The 21,236-nt window shown below is 42.4% G+C and overlaps 1 protein-coding gene and 1 pseudogene across 1 annotated transcript in view; both read right to left on the reverse strand.

Annotated features, from left to right (window-relative positions):
- Nucleotides 1-1,496: 1,496 nt before the first annotated feature.
- On the reverse strand, nt 1,497-2,332 carry LOC116706296 (gap junction Cx32.2 protein-like; annotated as a pseudogene).
- An 18,162-nt stretch (nt 2,333-20,494) lies between these two features.
- The window catches only part of c18h1orf198 (chromosome 18 C1orf198 homolog), a gene marked incomplete at its 3' end in the record, with an annotated part of 5,035 nt that continues 4,293 nt past the window's right edge, over nt 20,495-21,236 (reverse strand). Inside the window, exon 5 of the mRNA XM_032543589.1 lies at nt 20,495-21,103. Coding sequence (XP_032399480.1) covers nt 20,495-21,103 — 609 coding nt within the window. The remainder of the gene's footprint in view (nt 21,104-21,236) is intronic.

Genomic DNA, 21,236 nt, shown 5'->3' on the forward strand with positions numbered 1-21,236 from the left:
CCATTGTTCACTAATATCATGGTGGATTTTTGCAGTAATGCTGTTTTATAGTTACATTTTATACACATACACAGAAAATGGTAAATAATCCCCAAACACTCCCCTTCTGCAGTTGTATTTTATGAAATTCTTGGACTAAGGCCATGGGGACAAATAAACACCTGTACCCAGTAACCCTGCAGTGGATACTACGTGAGGGTTGAACAGTCACATTGCTGTGTCAACAGAAGGTTTTTGTGTGTTTCGCTGTGTAATCACACACAAAGTCTGGACAAAAAAGCGCAAATCCAACACTACAACCTTCACAAAGATGCTTTTATTGTAGGATGTTTATATTGCAAAAATGTTGAGCACATCCTAGAGATCCCTGCAGGTTTATTGATATATTTGTCCCTTTGACACATATTGTCCATCTGAGGCAAATGTCTTTAGCCTCATATGAACTCATTCATGTATTTTTCAACAGTGGTGGTGGCTCATACCTGTCACCCTATCAACCACTCGTTCTTCAGAAGTAGCACTCTTATGAAATTGCAAGGATTAATCAATTACTGACTCACAGACAATGAATTGGGCAATTTTGCTCATCGATTAATCATTAAATTAATTTTTAAGAACACAAAAATCCTGGTTTAGCTTTTCAAATGTGAATATTGTCTGGTTTTTTACCCTTTCTGTGATATTAAATAATGATATCTTGGATGTGGGACTGTTGGCAGAGCACGTTTGAAAGATTTGAAAATGTACCATGGTCTCTGGCATGCTGGAGACATTTAATCAATAAATTGAGATCATATTCTGTGGATTATTAGTAATGAAAAAACATCATAGTTGCAGCCTACAGCGTTACCAAATAAGTGGAAATCATACTCTTAAATAAGCTGTTGACTTTGAAGTGTACGAAGGGTGTGTAAAGTATATAATATCTAAATATAAATATCTATATATAGATATATTATATTTATATGTGGGGTGTACGTCAGATTAATAAAGTTGTGAAACATCGTTTTTATCCAACGGTAATCATTTATTAAAACAATAAAGCACCAAAACAACGCCTCTACCGAATAGAGTAGAAACAAAACATTTCACCACAATCACAGTAGTTGAGTGAGCAAATGATTTGATAATGAGCAGGAAATTTACAGGAAACACAAAAACTGGTCATAGACAAAAAATCTGCTCACTAATAGATTTAGATACATAAATAAATTACAATATTGCACGTTCACATTAGATTTCAGTTAAAAAATACAAAATATAGTTAAAATTCCAACAACGTGGCCCCTAAAAACATGGCAATTTATGCAGACTTTATAATAGTATGTGTATTTGTGTGTGTGGTGTGTGTGGGGTATTATATGATTTAACTAACAGTGAGGAAGCTTCTCCTTGATGTTCGCCATGATTTTTGTTGCAAGAACTCTTTACTTCAGTCTGTGAGATGCATCTAAACAAGGAGCCAGGGGAAGAATCCTGAAAAACGAGCGTTTAATAAACATTATATGATCAGAACGGTGGTTTTTTAATAACCACTCAGTGGTCGTTTCTCCTCCTTGGCCCCATCCAGGCTTCCACCGATACTCTGGCGTTCTCCAGCTCTTGTGATCTTGTTCTGCCACCTGGCATCGGAAAGGGCGGGTTTTTGGCGGTGGTCTGTAAGTGTGAGGCCTGGACCCACATCTCACCCTGGTGCAAATCAGGTAGAAAACCTCGATGGAGTTAGAAACAGAGAGACGCAGGCCAACGCCCAGCATGAAGTGATGAAGATGGTCTTCTCGGGGTCGGGACATGTAGCACTCCACGGTGAAGGGACATGGAGACTGGAACAGGGGAACATGGGGACCATGACGAAGCGTAAAGGTAGTACTGGCGATTATGAAGGCGCCTCGATGATGATCTTGACTACGAGCTGGGTCAGGTAACTCCCCAGCAGGTTGCCCTTGATCTCACTTTCCATTTTCGTCCGTGTATTGGGCATCTGCGGGTTCCGCCGGGGCTCAGCAGCTGCTCCCTATCTTGTTCTCCTTGTGGAGGACGTGCACGGCGTGGCCCAGGTAGACCAGCGTTGGCGTGGAGACGAAGATGATCTGGAGGACCAGAAGCGAATGTGCGAGATGGGGAAGGTCCAGGTCGTAGCAGACGTTCTCACAACCAGGTGCTGAGTGTTGCAGATGAAACCCGACTGCTCGTCGCCCCAGACGCTCTCAGCACTGCACCCAAAACCATGATCCGGAACAGAAAGAGGACGCTCATCCAGATCTTCCCAATAACTGTGGAGTGGGACTGGACCTTGTCCAGCAAGCCCGACAGAAATTCCAAAGTCTCCCATCTTATAGGTGGGGTTCAGATACTGATCTGGGACAAACGGATAAAAGGAAATACTGTTCAGCTGAGAAATTAAAAAAACTTTAAATTAATTTGCAATGAAACACAACACGCTTTATTAACTAAACATGAACCAGAACGTAGTATTTAATCAATATTGCTGCTGCTGTGGAAGAAAGGTGCTCATTGTTCTTTTAAATTAAATATATTTTTAAAGATGTGTTTTGAACTGGCTCCTTGAGAAGTAAGAGGACATCAGGGCCCCATAAACCCTGAGCTACTGGTCAATATTTTCCTAAAATAATGATTACTGACATTTTGAAAGAATGAACCAATCAGTCTAGAGAGTAGTAAAGACAAGAATTAAGAGAACAACTGAAAATGTGCTTTTCCTGTGAAATGTAACTTTAAAAAGCGTACACCAACAATATTGTAATCACACTTGTACAAAAAGATATTAAAAATTGTTTAAATGTTTCATGAAAAGCAATCGGATGCTGTTATTAGTTAAATAAAAAATTCTGCTAGAGAGAATACAGTGTCATAACATTTGAAAGTAAAAAAAAAAACCCCACCACCGCCTTTCTACAAATTATATATTTTGTAACATGTGTGTCAATGTAAAATATTACGTTTGTGTAGTTCTCAATTATTGCTCACAAATAGAATATATTTTCTAATGCATTAAAGGAGAAAGTTAACTGTAGCAGAGAACAATAATGGTTGCATCTTACCTGCTGACCTGGGCAGAAAGGACTGCCTGTGGCTGGGACTCTCGCCTCTCTCTCTCGCTCTCTCTCTCTCGCTCTCTTCTTCGCTCTCTCTCTCGCTCTCCCTCTCGCTCTGAAGTTGGACCTGGAGTTTTGAGCTGGGGAGACATCAGCGGGATGAGCGATCACATTGCCAACAACACACATCTGGCTCTACCTGTCACGTTGTGCCCGCAAGCAAACGACAAGCAGAAGAAACAGTGTGATAGACAAGACAGGGTAATGGATGAAAGTGTTCAGTATCTTTATGATCTGTTAAAATATAGACATGAACTGAACAAAAAGAGTGTGTTAACAGCTAAAACAAGGTGAATGTAAACCGCTGCATATAATTAAATAGTCTGCATGTATTCGACTGGGGTTATGGACGGTAACTGTATAGTAAAAGTTAAGTGATATCTTCTGGAGCCAATTAAAATAGCACCATGAGGACTTCATTTCTTTGTGATATAGTTTGTTGATAAAAACAGAATGTACCTCCTTCATTTTGAGCCGATTTAAACAAAATGTGAGCGTTGCATCCGAAAATCTCAAATTACCCATTTGCACAGTGGGAAAAAATAACTTTAAAAAAGACTAGTTTTATTTAAATACCTTATGGCATTGTTCTGACTAAAAGTAGGACTAACACCTATAAAGGCATAAAGTGAAAGTTGAAAAAAAGTTGAAAGTGAAATCTCCTTTACTCTTTTTTATGATAGGTGTAAGTGGTGGTGTATTGGGGGTTGTGGCTCAGTGGTCTGCACTGCAGAGTCAGATCACTGGTCTGGACAGGGATGGATCCCCGGTCCGGGCAGGGCAGCCATGTGTGGAGTTCGTATGTTCTTCCATGATTGCGTGGGTTTCTTCAGGCGCTCTGGTCTTCTCCTCCACATGCATGCTGGGGTAAACTAGGACTACAGTTGAAAATTAGCCAACTGGCTAAACTGGTGCATTTACAGAAATGTTGATTAATGTGCCTTTTCTAATCAATAGGATTAATAAACACATATCATCTTAAATCGTTAGATACCACCCGTGTCTATACAGTACAATTAGATATGAAGCTACAGCCAGTTAGCTGAGCTCATCAGAAAGATCCATCTAACGCAGACTGTACAGCGGACTATGTCACACTTTTGTTTGTTGCATGGGAAAACACTGAAATATAAACGGTAACTTAGTGAGCGCTTTAGATGTGCGGTTGGTAATTTTGTTACCTTTGGACAGAGACAGCTAAGAGTATTCCAAAAGGGTTTGTTTGAAAACTGTTGCTTTGAAAGCACTCGTAATAATAGCACATACCAGTCTAATTGCTTTACTTGTTACTTTTTCTTTTTTTTTGGGCTAATTGTTTGCAGGTGGCCTATGTTTAAAAGTAACAGAATATTTAATACAATAGTTGCTGTTCAATATTCAGAGTAAAACTGCATTAAAAGATGATTCTTTCAGCACAACAATTAACTAAATGCTATTGTAGCATTTGGGTGTTTGTAGCTCTTTATATGCAATATGATAGATTAATAAGATTGGATGGAGAGGCAGTTCTCAATCTAAAAACCCTCAGACACAGATTAGCATATTATATATATAGATATATATATATATATATATATATTTATATATAGAGAGCTTTATTGAAAATCAAAAGTATACAAACATGTCTAAAGACAGTCCCTTTAGCAAAATCTGTCAAAAATAATGTACAATGTGACAAATGACGAAGATGATGGTTTGTTATTTTTGTATTATGTCACAAAAGTTATTTTAAGCAACATTATATGTGACAGAGTGGTGTTTACAAAAGCTGGCTACTCCCCCACCACACCCCACCCCCCCCCCCCCCCCACCCAAAAAAAAACAAAAAACCCAAAGCACACAACCCTGAAACTCTGAAAAAAGGAGAATTTGGGACACATGAACCACGTGTCCCTGACCTCTAGGCGGTCAGACGCGGACCTCCTCCCCATGTTGCTGCTTTCGGCGCTACATCCTTAGCAGCCTCGCTGACCCCCCGATGGCCCCGTTCGCCGCTGAACTTCCTTCCAGTGAGCTCTAGCTCCAGGTTCACACAATTTGGATAATCTCATGGCGGCTTTTAAAAGCTTTCCTCGCTGCAAAGTGGAGGTGTCACGGGGGGTCACTGTGTAGTCCGCCTCCTCGCCATGCACTCCTTCACAGCCTTCAGAACAGGTAGAGCAGCTCCACCAGGCTCAGGGACGGAGGGAGACCCACCGCCGCCACCAGCATGTAAACCAGATGATACGGACTTCTCTGTAGGCCTGGACAGGGAAGCAGTCCACCTTCGTGGGGCACGGCAACCTGCGCTGCAGACGTAGCGCGTCTGGAGGGTGAAGCCGTAGAGGAAGTACTGACCCACGATGAACAAAACATCCAAGGCAATCTTGGCCACAGATGGAGGACTAACTGCGAAGGAGACGGCCACGGATCGGATCTTGCCGGTGCCTCTGGTGTACTGGGCACTTTGTAGGCCTCCTTAGGAAGAGACTGGTCTGGTCACTGAACCAACCTGCTTTCTCTGTCCTTATTAGGATTGGAAGGAACAAGGAAACGGGGTTAGAAATGTCACAGTAATACGGAACAAGCATACAGGTGTGAGCGTGTGCAGAGTACTGACAATAATGTAGGTGGAGAAGCAGAGTGGAGCAAACTTATGTTCAGCCATGGAAGATCAGGAGTTTACGAGTAGAGATTAGAGTCACTGTAAGTAAGTGTTTTAGGTGCTGAAAAGATAGATGTGGGATCAAGTGTCAATTTAAAGGACATGTCTTGCTATAGCGCTTTTCTAGTTTTTCTCTCATTATTTGTTATCCCTTATTTAGAAAGTTAGAGAAGTGAACCAGACGTGAAGGGGACTCAAACCAGTGACCTGCAGGACTCAGGCTAACATGGAGCAAGTGCAATTATCGGAAGTGGGCTATAGGCCACCGACTCTTTCTAGTTTTGTTAACGACTACTCAAAGCGCTTTACATGTGGATAGTAGTTGTAGGGTTAATCTACAATAATCAATTCATTTGACAAAAGGGGGCAACAAAACTGGAAAACTGCGCTAGGGCCGATCAGGTGTTGTCAATGAGAGTGATAGCAGTTTAGTGTGCTTTTGCTTGCTCATTCGCTTTAGGCGCCTACTTCGTTACACAATATCAAAGCGCCTTTGTACATAGTACATAGTGATTTCCATGATTTAAAGTACATAATCAGTCATTTGCCACAAGGGCTGGCCCAAAGGGCCGACAGGCTGGTGTTTCGAGAGAGGGGGAAGACTTTGATTGCTGCTTTTGCTTTGCTCATTTATGCTTTAGGCTTGGAGTGGACAAAACTTTAAACAAAACTAGAGCCAACATCATAAAACTCACGTCAAGTAACGTTGGCTGACGGACAGGTGATTACAGTGGTGACCTAGCAAGAATAACAAAAGGGGCATCGGTGATGAGAGGTCTTTTAGACTCAACCATGCAGTAACAGAGGTGAGTTAAAATAAGCTAATTTGGTTGTGACACTCACTTTTACATTACTGGCCACAGCTTCTGCCCACCACCAGGTGTGGATCATACCGTCAAATCCAGCACATTAACTCATTACATCATGCTACACCAACTCCAGTGAGGCACTTCTCGTCAGAGTGGATCACATGAAGCGTGACCAAGGTACAGCAGCTTGGAGTCGACACAGCAATAATCTGAATGGACCCAAAAAGCGAAATGTGAGAAGTGGGGAAAGGCGGAGGCGGTAGCCGACGTTATCACAGCCGGGGCTGTGGGTGTTGCCACAAAGTGTGGACGCTCATGCGCCCCACCAACTAGAGCGAGATAGATAACAGAGATGTGGAAGAGACTGGAATAATTTAGGCTACTAGAATATCAGAAGTTTTAAAGTGTAGTAGGGACAATGTTTACTGCCCTGTACCTCAAAAATCATAAAACTAAAGTGCTATTGGATTTCTGTCTGTGTTTATGAGATAATTTTTGTGGTGCTTTTCTCTTATTTGCATAGTGACATGGATGACCAGAAAGTGGAGAGGAAAGAAGGGTGGGGTGACATGCAGCAAAGGCAGCCAGTGGAATTTGAACCAAGGGCTCTCTCAGTCCTGGGTAATCATAGAGGCCCCTCCCTAGCATTTTTCCGTCTTTTTAGGCCCTTTTTTTCTGCACCATATCCTTTTAAAAACATTCCCAATTCCAATATCTGTGGCTTTATCCTGCGGCTCCCTCCTGCAGTGTGTTTCTACCAAGGTAAACGATCGACAGAACTTCTCACGCGCCGCGGCGCGCAGGACCAGGATTTCGGGGAAAAGACGAAGAGCACGGTGAGCAAGACCTTGAACGATAACCGTGGGTTGCTCTGCACTGTATCAGCAGGCGGCCGCAGCAGTATCCCATTCCACCCAATCTAGCGACCCCAGTGGTCTGCTTTCTGGTGTTGGGAGGATGATTGTTATTAAGTATCCTTTAGGAACTCACAGACAGATCATCTGTGAAATGAACTGCACCATGAAACATAAATATACTGTATTGGTTGACACAAAAGAGATTCATTTTGTAATTGTAGTTTGGTTATTTTCTAGCAATGGGGACCCAACCACTCTGAATCGAAACAGAAATCATTGTAGGTGTAAAAATCAGCGAGAGAGGCAAGACTCTTCACAAGGTCAGACTTTATCACTTTCGCAGGCTGTGGTTTACTGATAGAAGCCAAACAGCTGCGGATTGCGGAGGCTCCAAAACATACTTATCGAGCAGGATACCGAGGTGACCGTAACCCTGTTAATACCAACCGTCGCACATCCTCATATAAAGAAGTGAGGCTCCACCACGACAAAACACAGACTGGCCTGCCTGAGTAAGAAAGGCTTGTACAGTCCCCAATAGTCTAATTATTAAAAATCATGGTTTTATTTATAGGTTTTGGGGTTAACAGTGAACCATTTATATTGATCATATTGATATTTGGGGTTTACGGCTTCCCCCCCCCTAAGTTTATGTGTTGTATTTTGTTAATTTTCTGTTGGGTAGCTAATAAAATTATTGAAAAACATTCATAACAATTAACAGTCTTGAGTTGCGGTAGCTGTAAAAAAGTTTTTATGATTCAGATGGTTCACAGTCACATTTTTTGTATGTCTCAAACGCAGGTTGAGGATGTAATATTCTTGCCGACTACACACCCCAGCTCCACTTCTGGACGCTTCTCGTATGGTTAGATGTGTATAGTCTGTCAAATGTACAATGTTCATGCATATTCATATTTTTCTAAATTGTCATGGTACAACTATACTGTTGTGCAGTAGTAGATGTACAACCCAACTATTCAAAAATAAATCCAGGATATCACTTTGGTTTTTACCATGCCAGTAATCGTACATATTAACTAAGGAGTGACGACATCTCACCAGTTTAATACAGGAGTGAGAAATCTGTCCAGTTAACTACGGAGTGAGAACGTTCTGTCCAGTTAACTCAGCCGAGTGAGGACATCTCAACGTTTAACTTAAGGGGTGAAGACATACTCACCAGTTTAACTACAGGAGTGAGACATCTGTATGGAGTACTGTTTTGATAAGGCAAAACTCAGAGAGAATAGATGTTAGCAGAATATAAATAAAGCATTACCGTGTAATAGCCTCAGAGGGAAAAAAAAGGAAGATGAAGAGACGATGCTCAGAGGAAGACAAACAGAGAAAGGAAGAGGAAGCTGTCCTTTTCATGTTCTTTTTGCGGCTATCTGGAAGGACACGTTCCCAAACCAAAAAAACAGCTCCCGTTCCTCACTCCCAATCTGAAGAGGCTGGTACAGGCAGAAATAGGAGGCAAAACACATGATTTGCCAGTAATGGACTGCACTCAACCGAAGCATGTTTCATATATGTTTATCTAGCAAAAAGTTGACAAAATTAAAGGGAAAACTGTTTAAAGTGTGGAGAAACAACTGCAGTTCTAGGACTCACTAAAAGGAGCGATGAGTATGAAAATGAGTTGTGATTCTGATCTGTTGCCTTATATACTCACCTAGATCTAGGTACAACTTTAGTGTTGGTAGAAGTACATTCCCCATTGAGACCAATTCATTTACCCCCGGCAACCCCCCCCCCCCCCTACCCACCACCACTAAATCCCCCCCCCCCCCCCCCCCCCCCCCCCCCCCCACCCCCCCCCAGTAAAGTATGAGCTGCTACGCAAATATACTATTGAACAACTCAAACTTTCTTTTATGTAGCTTATCGGTGTTAACGATGACATCTGCCCTGCAGTTTGTATTTTACTGGTGTTGATTATATTTTTTCCTTGATCCTACCTTTTTTTTTACAGCATTTCTTACAATGTGTATGCAAATTATATATATAATAAAGTATATATATATATATTATTATATATATGGTTAAAGGCAAATAGGAGGCGATAAGGCCAAATTCTAAACCACTGCATCGACAGTTACATGGACTGCCACTCAAATGACTCATTTTCTAATATGTATTACTACAAAAAGGACAAAGAAAGGGAAAACCTGTATCAAAAGTCGTGGAGCAAACAAGGCAGGCTCTAGATCACAAACAGGACGATGAAGTAATGAAATGATGTGGATTCTGATTGTGCGTTACAACCCACTAGATCGCAACTGTTCGTAAATTGAACAATTTTTGGGATATTGAGTAGGCATAGCTCACCACCATTAGACATAAAACTTCTTAGCAAGTGTGGTTACCATATTTCTTAATTTTTATATTAACTTGAAGCATTTCCTGACAATTGGGAATACTTCATCTACTTTTACTGTATTCCATGTAGACCCATGATACTAAATGCCTCTGGAAGAAAATAGTCTTGTGAGATCGTGGTTGTGTTTATAATGTCCTAAAAGTAGCCCACACTGTGGATTTAGGGGAAACTGCACCCCAGGGGTGTTGGCTGGGGGCGGAAATAGTACTAAAGCACCCAGGGCATTCGGTGAGGAGACCCAAAAAAATGCTTAGAATGAATGCTGTGGAGCAGGGAGGGGCTCATAGAAAATGCATTCACAGGCCCGAACTTTGTGCTACCCCCTGGCTGCACACATATGTGTTTATCAGGTTTTAGTCGTGAACTATGGTCTGAAGCGGTCGGGGGGTAAACTCTGGCAGGAGGCATGGTGTCTGTTTTCCGTAAATGATTTACCACCACCCAGATGTTTTACGAGAGAAAAAAGCGAGGGGTGTCTGGCCTGCAGCCCTTAGAAGGACAATCAACCTGACCAACTCCAGTCAGATAATGGACTAATATCCCAAAGACAATACATTCATTAAATACAAAGAAAGGACAATAAGTAGGAGACATGAGATTTATTGTGTTTTGGTTGTACTGTGATGACACACATTCATATTTAGGGTTAACACTGTGGTATGTACTGTAGCTGTAGGTGTAAGCAGACACTCAAACACAATTATATATCGGAATCTGTTACATAAAAAATAAATACTTTTTAAAAAGCAGTTATCTACAAATACTAAGTGTAGCTTAAAGTAAATATAGTTTTTATCAACAAAAAACTACATCACAACGCACACTCACGCATTTCAAACTCACTATAGTGATGCCCTGACTGGTTACTCTGAGCACAGTGACACTTAAAGATGCAGTAGGTACGACATAATCAAAATAAACCTTGTAAGTCATATTTACTGAAAATGACCCTCTGGTTCCAGTAGAACTACACAAAGCAGGTAATTAAAAAAAACAAATCAGTCTGTGGCACCACATATACCCTGTAGTGCAATTGACAATTTGGGGGGGGGGGCGCGGCGGGGGGAGCAACTGCAGGTTCCTTTGCAAGCTCGTGTGGTGCATTCTCCCTTGTGGGGGGAGGGGCTTAGGAGCCAGGGGCTTAGCAGAAAGGGGGGGGGGGGGGGGGCCGGGGAATGAGAAGTGTCAATGGTCAAATTCTTGGTAAGTCCTGGATTTCACCATCCGAACTACTGCACTTTAAACATCACAAAACAGACACACCACACACACACACACACAACACACCACACAACCACACACACACACACACAAGACACAAACACACACACACAACACACCCCACACAACACACACTACACACAACACACCCACCCTCCTCCCTCCCTCCCTCCCTCCCTATCGTGGTTTTATCTGGATCTCTGAGTCTTTGATGGACCCAAAAGAGCCAAATAAGCATAAAAAAGCCTATACGGCGTATTCACATGGCGAAGATAGTAGATTACACCTGCTCGTGGTCACAATTTTGCTCCTTTACTTTAATGAACACGTTTCTTAGATTTGAATGAGTTATATTGATCTAATACACCTTGTGTTGTTTATTTCAGCTTTGCTGATAAATTACATGAATCCATTAGAGGAATTATTCTGTGTTATGATATCCAACGGTCCTCTTTAACACTGTACTGATGTTTGGGTTTGGTTTGGGGCGAAGCCATTGTTCTGTGTGTTGGGTGCCATATCCTGCAGGCAAGGTCAGTGCTGGTAGGAAAACGGTTTCAACCACAAGGATGGACAGTCTAAATGTCAGATAACAACACTTTTTATAAAGCCAAACAGTGAACATCAGAGGCATAACATAACAAACCCATTTGGATAGCATTAGATACCAAGACCACAGCGTGAATTCTGGAGATCAAAAAAAATGAATCTCTAGTTATTATGATGAATATTCAGGGCTGTGCCGATAGTGGATGGCGTAGCTGGCGGGGCTGGCTGTGAAGTTGTATCGAATCATGGATCCTCAAATCGGGATACGAACCGAATCCGGGTTGGGTGTAGCGTTACGCCCTGCAGAGGCTTCTTATTGCTTCTCTGATAGTATCTCGTTGTAATTTTATATAGGGAACATTGAGGTGAGGCGTTGATCTCACTGCCCTTCTCTACGAGCTGTTTTGCCCCAAAACAGATTATTTAAGTGTGCAACTGTGGAAAATAAATAACAAAAATAAAGTTGTTGTGCATTCAGTTTATATTTAATGAAACCATGCCGTTTATGATTCGGGTTGGCCGCCATAGGAATAAATGGATATCATTGTTTGCTCCTAGGGTTAAAAAAACTACCGGAGGCTCATGTTATAAAAGTGCAGGCGGGCCAATACATGTATAAATAAATGTAAGATCATTACGCTCCAATGCTAATCAACGGAGTTTTACAATACTAACTCAACTCAGTTGCTAAACATTATCATTTAGGTTTCTGTTTCTGTACGTTAATTGTAGCCATTACAGATTGGTAGACATGTAAATAGTACAGGAGTAATAGATGTATAGTTTCATTATTTCAGGCAATTTCCACTGCAGGCCTCCCTTGAAATAAATACCAAATCAATAGAAGGACGATTCTCTTCACTACAATACCTCAACAGACCTGAGAGTTTAAAAATTCAACCAACGGCCAGAGAAGAAACGAAAAACTCCCAGTGGACTCAGTTAACCGGGGGGTGTTAAGTCTTTAGAGAAGGGTGGACAGGTGAGCTCTAGCTTGAACTGAGCAGCCACCGTGAGCCCAGGACCCAGAATCCACTCGGAATACATCGGGATCAGTACGATGGGAAGAAAACACAGCAGAGAGGATTAACCGGTCCTCACACAGAAAGGGATAAATGGATTTCATGGTTAGATCCTGTTAGAGTAGCATTCAACTTTAGAGTTCACTTTAAAATGTGCACAGGTACAGGGGCAACGAAATGCCGTTTGGGTCTAACCAGAAGAAGAAACAAGTGCAGGTATAACAATGGTGTCCAGAGGGCATAAGACCTCCAAAAGCTGGGAGGAAGGACTGCATCGGGGTTCCTCTCTGAGGAGTTTTTCCAACTACAAAACTGGAATCTGACTTTTCGGTGCTGACCTGCAGAGTGGTCGGCCAGTAGCCAGTGGTACGGTAGGACTCCCAGGGTGGAGACGGCCATGGGGGCGCTAGACCTCCGGCTTTGGTACGAACCAACCCTGACTCGTAATGGTTGTCGATGATGTTGATGCTGCTTGTTGCGCGCTTTGAGGCTATCTCTGGTAAACAACAACACAGAATGTAGTTACCCTTGTGTTTGTTCTTACCCATACACGTTGTTTCTGGGGGGTTGTTCCACGGTGGGCCACCTTTTCAACTTATGCTTTTTCCTGAGTTTTTTGTCATTCTTTTTGAGTTTTTTCATGTTTTCTGCTTTTCCTAATGTTTGTCTTTTCTGTTATAAAAAAATACTGTGAAAAGGTCAAATTGACCCCGAGGCAACAGAGGGTTAACGAGCCCAGATGTACAGAATAACTCAGGGTTTACAGATAATACCTGTAATTTTAAGCACATTTCATATTATGTGCTTCACAAAAAAAACTGTGTTCTGATTACAATTACCTCGGAGTTTCAATAATGACTAGAGCTGCAACAAGAAATCATGATGGTGGGTATTCGTTATACGTAAAAAAAGAACAAGTAAAGGTGCTCTAAATATGAATAGGTTCTAGTGTCTTCACGCCTCTGTGACAGTAAAGGAAATAAGACATTTATGACTCCAGTATGGGGCTTTGATCAACATTTTTCCCCAATTTTCGTCATTGCAGCCATTAGTAAGACTCACCACAATACAATTATCAATACCTCACCAGGAGGAATATAAAACATCTTATTGCTACAAAACCTTATTTTCACTCAAACAAAAGAAGCCAGACATTCTCAAATATTAACAATAAAGGATATCATTGAAGAATAAAAAAAGGAGTAATTGCAACATTTTGATTAAACCCAGAAACTAACTCACTCACAGATAGTAATAAAAAAAAAACAAGGATCAGGAATCGATACTGCGCTTTGATGCCAGATTGTAGTGCAGTAAACATGTATTTAGGCTAGTATCCAATGGTACTAGTAATATAAGCATTACCTGGAAAGGATCAGGAACTTTGGTACAAGATCCCTTTGCCACCGGAATCAAGATGAAGAGTCTTGAGAAAGGATTCAGGTAGCCCTGAAATGTCATGGAAAGAGGATTATAGTCAGGATGGAGAGTGTGATGTGATGGAATACATGTTTGTATCAGTGGGCAGGAAGAAGAAGGAATGACAGTAGTAGAAGAGATGCAGTCTGCTTGTGGGTATGTAGGCCGACAATACCCTTATTTTAGTTGATTTACTTGGTACTCGTTTATCATGATTAGCACAAACCTAACCCTCTTACAAATCAGCACCTCTATCTCCCCCTAACCGATATATAATCAAAAAACACCTATGACTATGGAACCTAGATTATTAGGATGGCGCTATTCCTTAGATGTTGTAATGTTGAGGGCTGGATATCGTCAGTGTCGTCTTTTGTCCCATCAACAACGTTGGACGCCGCTTTCCCTCGCCGTGAGGGTCACCTCGTCAAGGTTAGGCAGGTCCTTGGAGACTAGGCTTTCCACGTTATTGATCTTTGACCTTGTACCACCACCGCTTCCTTATGCGCGCTCCAGCAGCCCCGGCTAGCACCTAACCGCCGTCATCAATGTCAGTAGTGCGACCCCCAGCCAAAGCGTCCTTTCCTCTACTCTTCAAACACTCCATCCCCATTTACATTAGTAGCCGCTCCGGCCTAGCCTCACACACCATCCAGGCTTATGCAGTTGTCGTCGTCAGCTACCTGTACCCGAAGACTCCAAACAGTTGTCACACCATGCGATTACGCCCCCCGATTGTTCTTTACACACCTACCACTGTTCGCTCTTTCCATCTTTATGCAGCCGGATTGTCTGTGTGTTGCACGGTGCGCGATCACACCCACAGCACGAAGTTCCGATCAGTGTGTCAACGGAACTTTCCTGTTTTCCTATTCACGCCGTGCTTTGGGTAGAAGCCGTTTGACTTCTCTGCCCCCCCGCCACTGGGCCTGCTTCTATGACAGAGGTTGTTTGCGCATTGTGACAAAGATTTAATCTTGCTGAATCCCGCGTATCGGCCAGCTACCCTCTGCGCCTAATTTTCGCCTGGCCCACCGGCCCTCGTTGCTTACCAGTTTACATTACCTGTATCAGGCACCGCACCCGCAGGGCCTCATTTGTACTCAAATCGAACCCCAGGCCAACTCCTTGGTCATAGGATTGAGGACAAGACACCCCATGGCTTCTAAGCTGCAGACCCACCGCTAATACTTACCTTCATGCCGACCCATCTGTTTCCCCGCCCGCTTTTCCTCACAAAAACATTGAAGCAACCAAAGCTTGTCATTTGTTACCTAAAATTATCACACATACGTACACGAGCCTGCATTACGTAGCACTCATGCATAGAAATTTGGGTACCCATTTATGCGCATTGAGTTCATATTTATCTGCAATCATCAGGAAGGATTACCCAACATGCCAATCCACCACCTGCCTCCGCGTGCTTGATTCAGCTCCTCATACAACGTCACCCACCTCCACCCTTGCTTTCGTCCCCTATTTCTTCCATAACCTGCGCTCAATATATAAGTGAGTTGGGCTGTTCGAGGAATTAAACAATTTACCAGATGTCATCCCTGGTTTTCACTATTTTCCAAATTTATACAAAAATATAAGAGAACAGACAGTTTAATCAATCATGAAAGGTTGATTGTTCAGTTAGCCATCCTAGTCCGTTATTAGCTTGGTGTGACATCTAATCTAGTGTTTATATGAGGGTGCAAACAAGATTCATCTGGGTCAGATTGAATTGCTTTAGCTCTGATAATGCATTAATCTAAAAAGTGTTAGAAAATAGGAAAACCTGTTGTGTTCAGGGTCTCAACCGCCAGGATGGACATTGTGGGCAACTAAAGAGTTAAAATATTGATTTTATAATGGAGTCAAACAAAGGAAAGCACAAATTGACATTCGAGAAAGATTTAACCAGTTTGGCTGACACATAATGGTGATGTGATGCCCCATATCACTGAAAGAGGGAATCTCTAACAATAAATGCATGGATACTGACTGCTCCTCTCTGTCACACACACAACACACACACACACACAACACACACACACGTACAGGCATGATGCAGAGGGCATCACCTGCAGTGCTGCATCACCTGCTGCATCCTTTACTCAACCCCAAATCTCCAAGAAAGATGGGAAGTGCGCTAAAACAAAATGCATGGAAACTGACTTCCTCTATGACCACACAAACACACACAACACACACACACACACACACACACACACACACCCACACACACACACACACACAAACACGTACGAAGCATGATGCACTCCTGGGCTGTAGCACGGCTGCATCCTACATCACCATAACACACAGAACAGTCACCAAATCTTGGCTCGCTTCTTACTCTGGAGAACTCTTGAGGAGGAAATGCACTAGGAGCAACGCGCAGCAGTCTCTCAGACAGGAGTAGCACACTTCTGGCCGATTGTCACAGGCACCACGCAGGGCAGGGTCTCAAAGTAAGGACTGCACGACCCGGTGAGAAACTTCTTATACAAAAACTGACAAGCTGTCCAACTGTGACGCCATAGTCACACTACTGATGATGCTGATGCTAGCTGCTAACTAAAGCGTAGGTTATTCCAGTAAATGTAAACGTCGTGATGTTCTAAAGGTAACGTTTAGCTGGTAAGCAGGTGTGGGGATTAATTAGTCGATGTACCACATGAGACCATGTATGTAAAGCTTAGAGGTTTGATGGAAGTTTCAGCAGGCAGAGATGTTCTGTAGGCTATAACGTTGCGTAGCTAGAGGATCAAAACTTGTTTGGTGCCTGCGTTCACGGCACGGAGAAAAAAAAACAAAAAAAAAAAAAAAAAAAAAAACCCCCCCCCCCCCCCCCCCCCCCCCACCCCCCCAAAAAAAAAAAAAAAAAAAAAACAAACAAAACCCAAAAACAAAAAAAAAAAAAAAAAAAAAAAAAAAAAAAAAAAAAAAAAAAAAAAAAAAACCCAAAAAAAAAACAAAAAGCGACGAACAGGAATCACACGCAGAGTGTACTGTACTGCTGTATTCACACGGGAGAATTGGTGAATTTGAACTTGCAGTCGAGGCAGGATGGTTGTACGATCTGCCTCAGACGTGAGTGGGTGCTTTTCTTTGTCCACTTAAAAGTTTAGCTTCAGTTTGAAACATTTACGATAAAACAAGGGAGAAAGGGTCGGCCCAAAAATAGGGGAATTACAGTAGGCAGGACCGTGAGGTATTAAACCACGTCCGTATCGATTATATCTCAACTTTCCTATTAACATGTAGGATTTCAACATGATGTTAAAGGTGGATGCCATATTTTACGACGCTCACAAAACGCAGCGAGAGTTTCTTCCATCCCACAGTGTGAACCTGAGTTAACGCAAGTGGACGTTTCCCTAGATACGCAGCCTCGGTGTAGTCGCTAACAAATTGCTAGGTTAAGCTCTGGATTGAAAGCTTTTTTTTTTTGTTTTTTAACAGTCCGAAAACAGGTAAACGGTGTTAAAATATAGTAATATATATACGGTGTTGTCTATCTGTTGGGTGGTTGGTTTGGCAAGGAGGAGGTTTTTAGGGTTTTCTCAGCTGAGGTAGTTAAAATTGGGCAGTTTTTGCGTAGCTTACCGCTAACGTAGCTGTGGTAAATGCAATTAACGTCAAATCTAAAGTAACTTTACGGTTTAGAGGTTGACGCTGTTAAAGGCCCACGTTGCCGTCAGCACGGGGATATACAGCATAATTAATAATGTTGTTAGATTTGTATTGTATTATCTAGCTAGGGGGGGGGGGGGTGTGGTAAACAGTCCTCGGGAAATACGATGCCGTTGGTTTCCACATGAACCAGGATGGTAGCCAATCACCACACATGTTGGTGACGTTCAGACATTTTACTCACCTGTGCGGAGCTGACGTAAACTGATATGAAATAGCCACAATGCAATAGAAAACGTGGGCCTTATAATTAAACGCTGGTTGGAGGGGTTCTTGCTGTGGGTTTCGTGTGGTACATTAGGACTATTAAATGTCAAAAAATCTGAAGGTCCTGCATTGTATTGCTGACGTCAGTTAAAGGGTAACATATGTAGAGATGATACCATATGCAGTATTTCCATTGAATATATAATAAACCTGTATTTATAGTACCATATTTCTTAAGAAGAGACATATGAAGATACTAAGTGACCTTCTATGTGGGTTACATGTTTTTTTTTTCTCTCGGTCTTATTTTATTTGTAAGATTGGGACCTATGTGTTGTTGAAAGTGGAGTGGGTACAGAGTTCGTTACGGCGTGTAAAAAAAAACCAGACTCAAATACACGTGCTTTGTCAAAGCCTGGTATAGCCCCTTTAGGAAACTGGCCCCCATAATGGCCATACATTGCATATTGTAAGCCTAGACAACAGGTCCCCCCTATTTCTGTTCCCTTGTTAAGGTCCACGGTAGAGCTGTCTCAGTTGTCCGCTGAAGATGAAGCGAGTTGCATCACTGATCAAGAGCTTCTTAGAAGCATCAACGGACCAAAATCTCTGAGCTCCTTCGACGGAAATGTGATTGAAGGAGATCTCCTTCACCTGGAGGAGGACTGACCCCATAGACAACTCGCCCCACCTCACCCAGGTTTGAGATGGTCAATACATAATTCTTCCGATCATATTTTTTCTCTGTTTTCCCTCCCCTCTTTCTCCCTCTCCTCAGGGCTATTGCTTTACCAAGGTCTGTTTTACTACAATACAGGGGTGTCTTATTTAGAACTGTTATTTTTGGTTGTTGCTGTCTGTATCCCCTACCCCGCACCTACCACCAGCCTGTTTGGCCTGACCTTTCCTTCCCCGTTCTCGTTGCTCCCAACTTCAGTACCCGAGTTTGCTCCCAACCGTACTATAAGCCTCCACCGTACCCCGTGGACGATCTCCCGTGCGCTGGGGTCACCGTGGTGGACGCAACCCACCCCCCGACTCTTTTTTTATTGAGCCCCTTTTTTCTGGGACGAAACACCTTTACCCGGCAAATTTCCCCCATTTTTTCGACCCAACCTGAGAAGTATCCAACTGAACCCACTAACAAGAAGTATGTACATGGCCCACATGCCAATTATGGCTTTCAGGCACTGACACTTGATCCAAGGATAGTCCACCCAAAGGACATCTATCGAGATGTCGCTGATGTCAACTTGTGTTTAGCTCCCCTCCCTCGAGCGTGCATATTCTGTAATAACTTTGGAAAAAACATCAAAAAAGCACCCACAACATTGAAAAAGTGACAAAAATTCAGTCAGTGTGAACAAAAAAATAACCACAACTAAGAGGCTGTTCATATTTTTTTCTTTTAGTCTTCATGTTGTCCCCATGTTGCCCTCATGTTGCCTTCATGTTGTCCTCATGTTGCCCTCATGTTGCCTTCATGTTGACCCCCATGTTTGCCTCATGTTGCCCCCCATGTTGTCCCCAGTGCCCCCATGTTGTCCCCATGTGCCCTCATGTTGCCCTCATGTTGCCCTCATGTTGGCCATCAGGTGCCCTCATGTTGCCCTCATGTTGTCTCATGTTGTCCCATGTGTCCTCAGTGTTGTCCTCATGTTGCCCTCATGTTGTCCCCATGTTGCCCTATATCAATGTTCTTTTTAATTCCCCAAAATAACATGATTGATTCCAACGCTCTTGCCAAGTACAAATCTCTACTTTCATTAAATTTGGGTCTTATTATATTTTATAGCATGTAAAACAAAGTGAAGTGTTGTTGAAATGGTTGAGTAAAAGTTGACATATTCAGTCTTGTGATTATCATCAACATCCATCCTTTAATTGTCTCAATAAGTCCTAAATTATGCTTTTCTAACTCAAACATTAGGTATAATTTCCTATAAATGAGGTTTATTGAATTTAAACTAAAGTTAAAAAGTTAGTTTTACATGTTGAAAACATAAAAAAGTGACAAGTGTTAAAAAAATAATGGGACAAAAACACAAGAAAACATTGATAAAAAGTGTCAACAAAAGTGTTGATTTTCAAATTTGACAGACAGACAACACGAGCGTTATCTAGACCAAGTGAACCGAATTACAGGGTGAATGCAGCCTTTAGAAACATGGACCGAGTCTAAAACACTGCTATTGTGGTCATATTTTTATATATATATATATATATATTTTCTTTTCTCTATAGACGTGGAATGGGATTTTGGCTCTAAATCCATCACTGCTGCATTTCACAACATCCAAAGCAAATGTCTTCCCGTCGACCACGTAACTTTGGTGTTTTTCTGAGTCTAAATTTCAACATGTTGTTGTTGTTTTTCTACACTTTTTTTGATGTTTTTGTCGATGTAATTCCAATTTTCTTGTCACCTTTCTCCCCAAATTTTTTCTTCACTGTTTTTCCAACTTTTTGGTCACTTTTAAAAAAGTGGTTTGAATTTGGTCACTTTTTTTTTTTTTTTATGTTTTTGTCTTTTTTCCTGCGTTTTTATAGCTTTTTCTTAACATTTCTCCAGTTTTTTTTCAAAGTTCTACTGTCAGTTCTGATGTAGAAAGTGTTTGTAAGCGGGTAAAGATACTGGAGTGGCCGCGTTGTTGCCGGAGGGAGACGGTGGAACGAGGTCCGCTGAGTCTGAACTGGGCCAACATGTCTCCTAGATGGGGTTCTGGATCTGGTAGAAACTCCAGCTGGAGGGGCTGCTGTCATGGAGCTCAGACGGAGGTCAACAACAACAACAAGAATGAAAACAAGGCTCAGGTCACTCTCACTCAGACAGGCAGAACTCACCTGGGCAAAGGTGGGGCTGGCGGTGGGACCTTCTTCCTCTTTCTCCACAGCGGTGGGGTGGGTGGAGGGCTTGGACATCATGCTGGTGGAGAAGACTTCCTCCACGGTGTTGCTGACCGACGGCAGCGTGCTCTGAGATCGCTCCCACCCCGCCACGGACGACGGCACGCTGACAGGCGGCGACGGGCTCGACGAAATGGAGATGGATGGCGTCGCGCTCACAGAGACGGGGATGGGGGGGTGGGGAGCAGGAGGTTTGGGTGCTCGCTGTTTGGTGGACCTGGAAGCAGCTGGTGGGTGGGGGTCTGCTGCCTCCGGCTCCTTGGTGGTGACGGAGGTCTCCTGTAGGAAATGATAACATTTACAGTTAATATCAGACTTTTAAGGTTTATTTTACATAATACACGTTTGAGATAACTTAAGCTAAATGGTACAAAAAAAATTTGAAAACTGAAAATTTCACTTTATGAGGTTT

This window comes from Etheostoma spectabile, chromosome 18, assembly GCF_008692095.1.
Source record: "Etheostoma spectabile isolate EspeVRDwgs_2016 chromosome 18, UIUC_Espe_1.0, whole genome shotgun sequence".
NCBI lineage: Eukaryota > Metazoa > Chordata > Actinopteri > Perciformes > Percidae > Etheostoma > Etheostoma spectabile.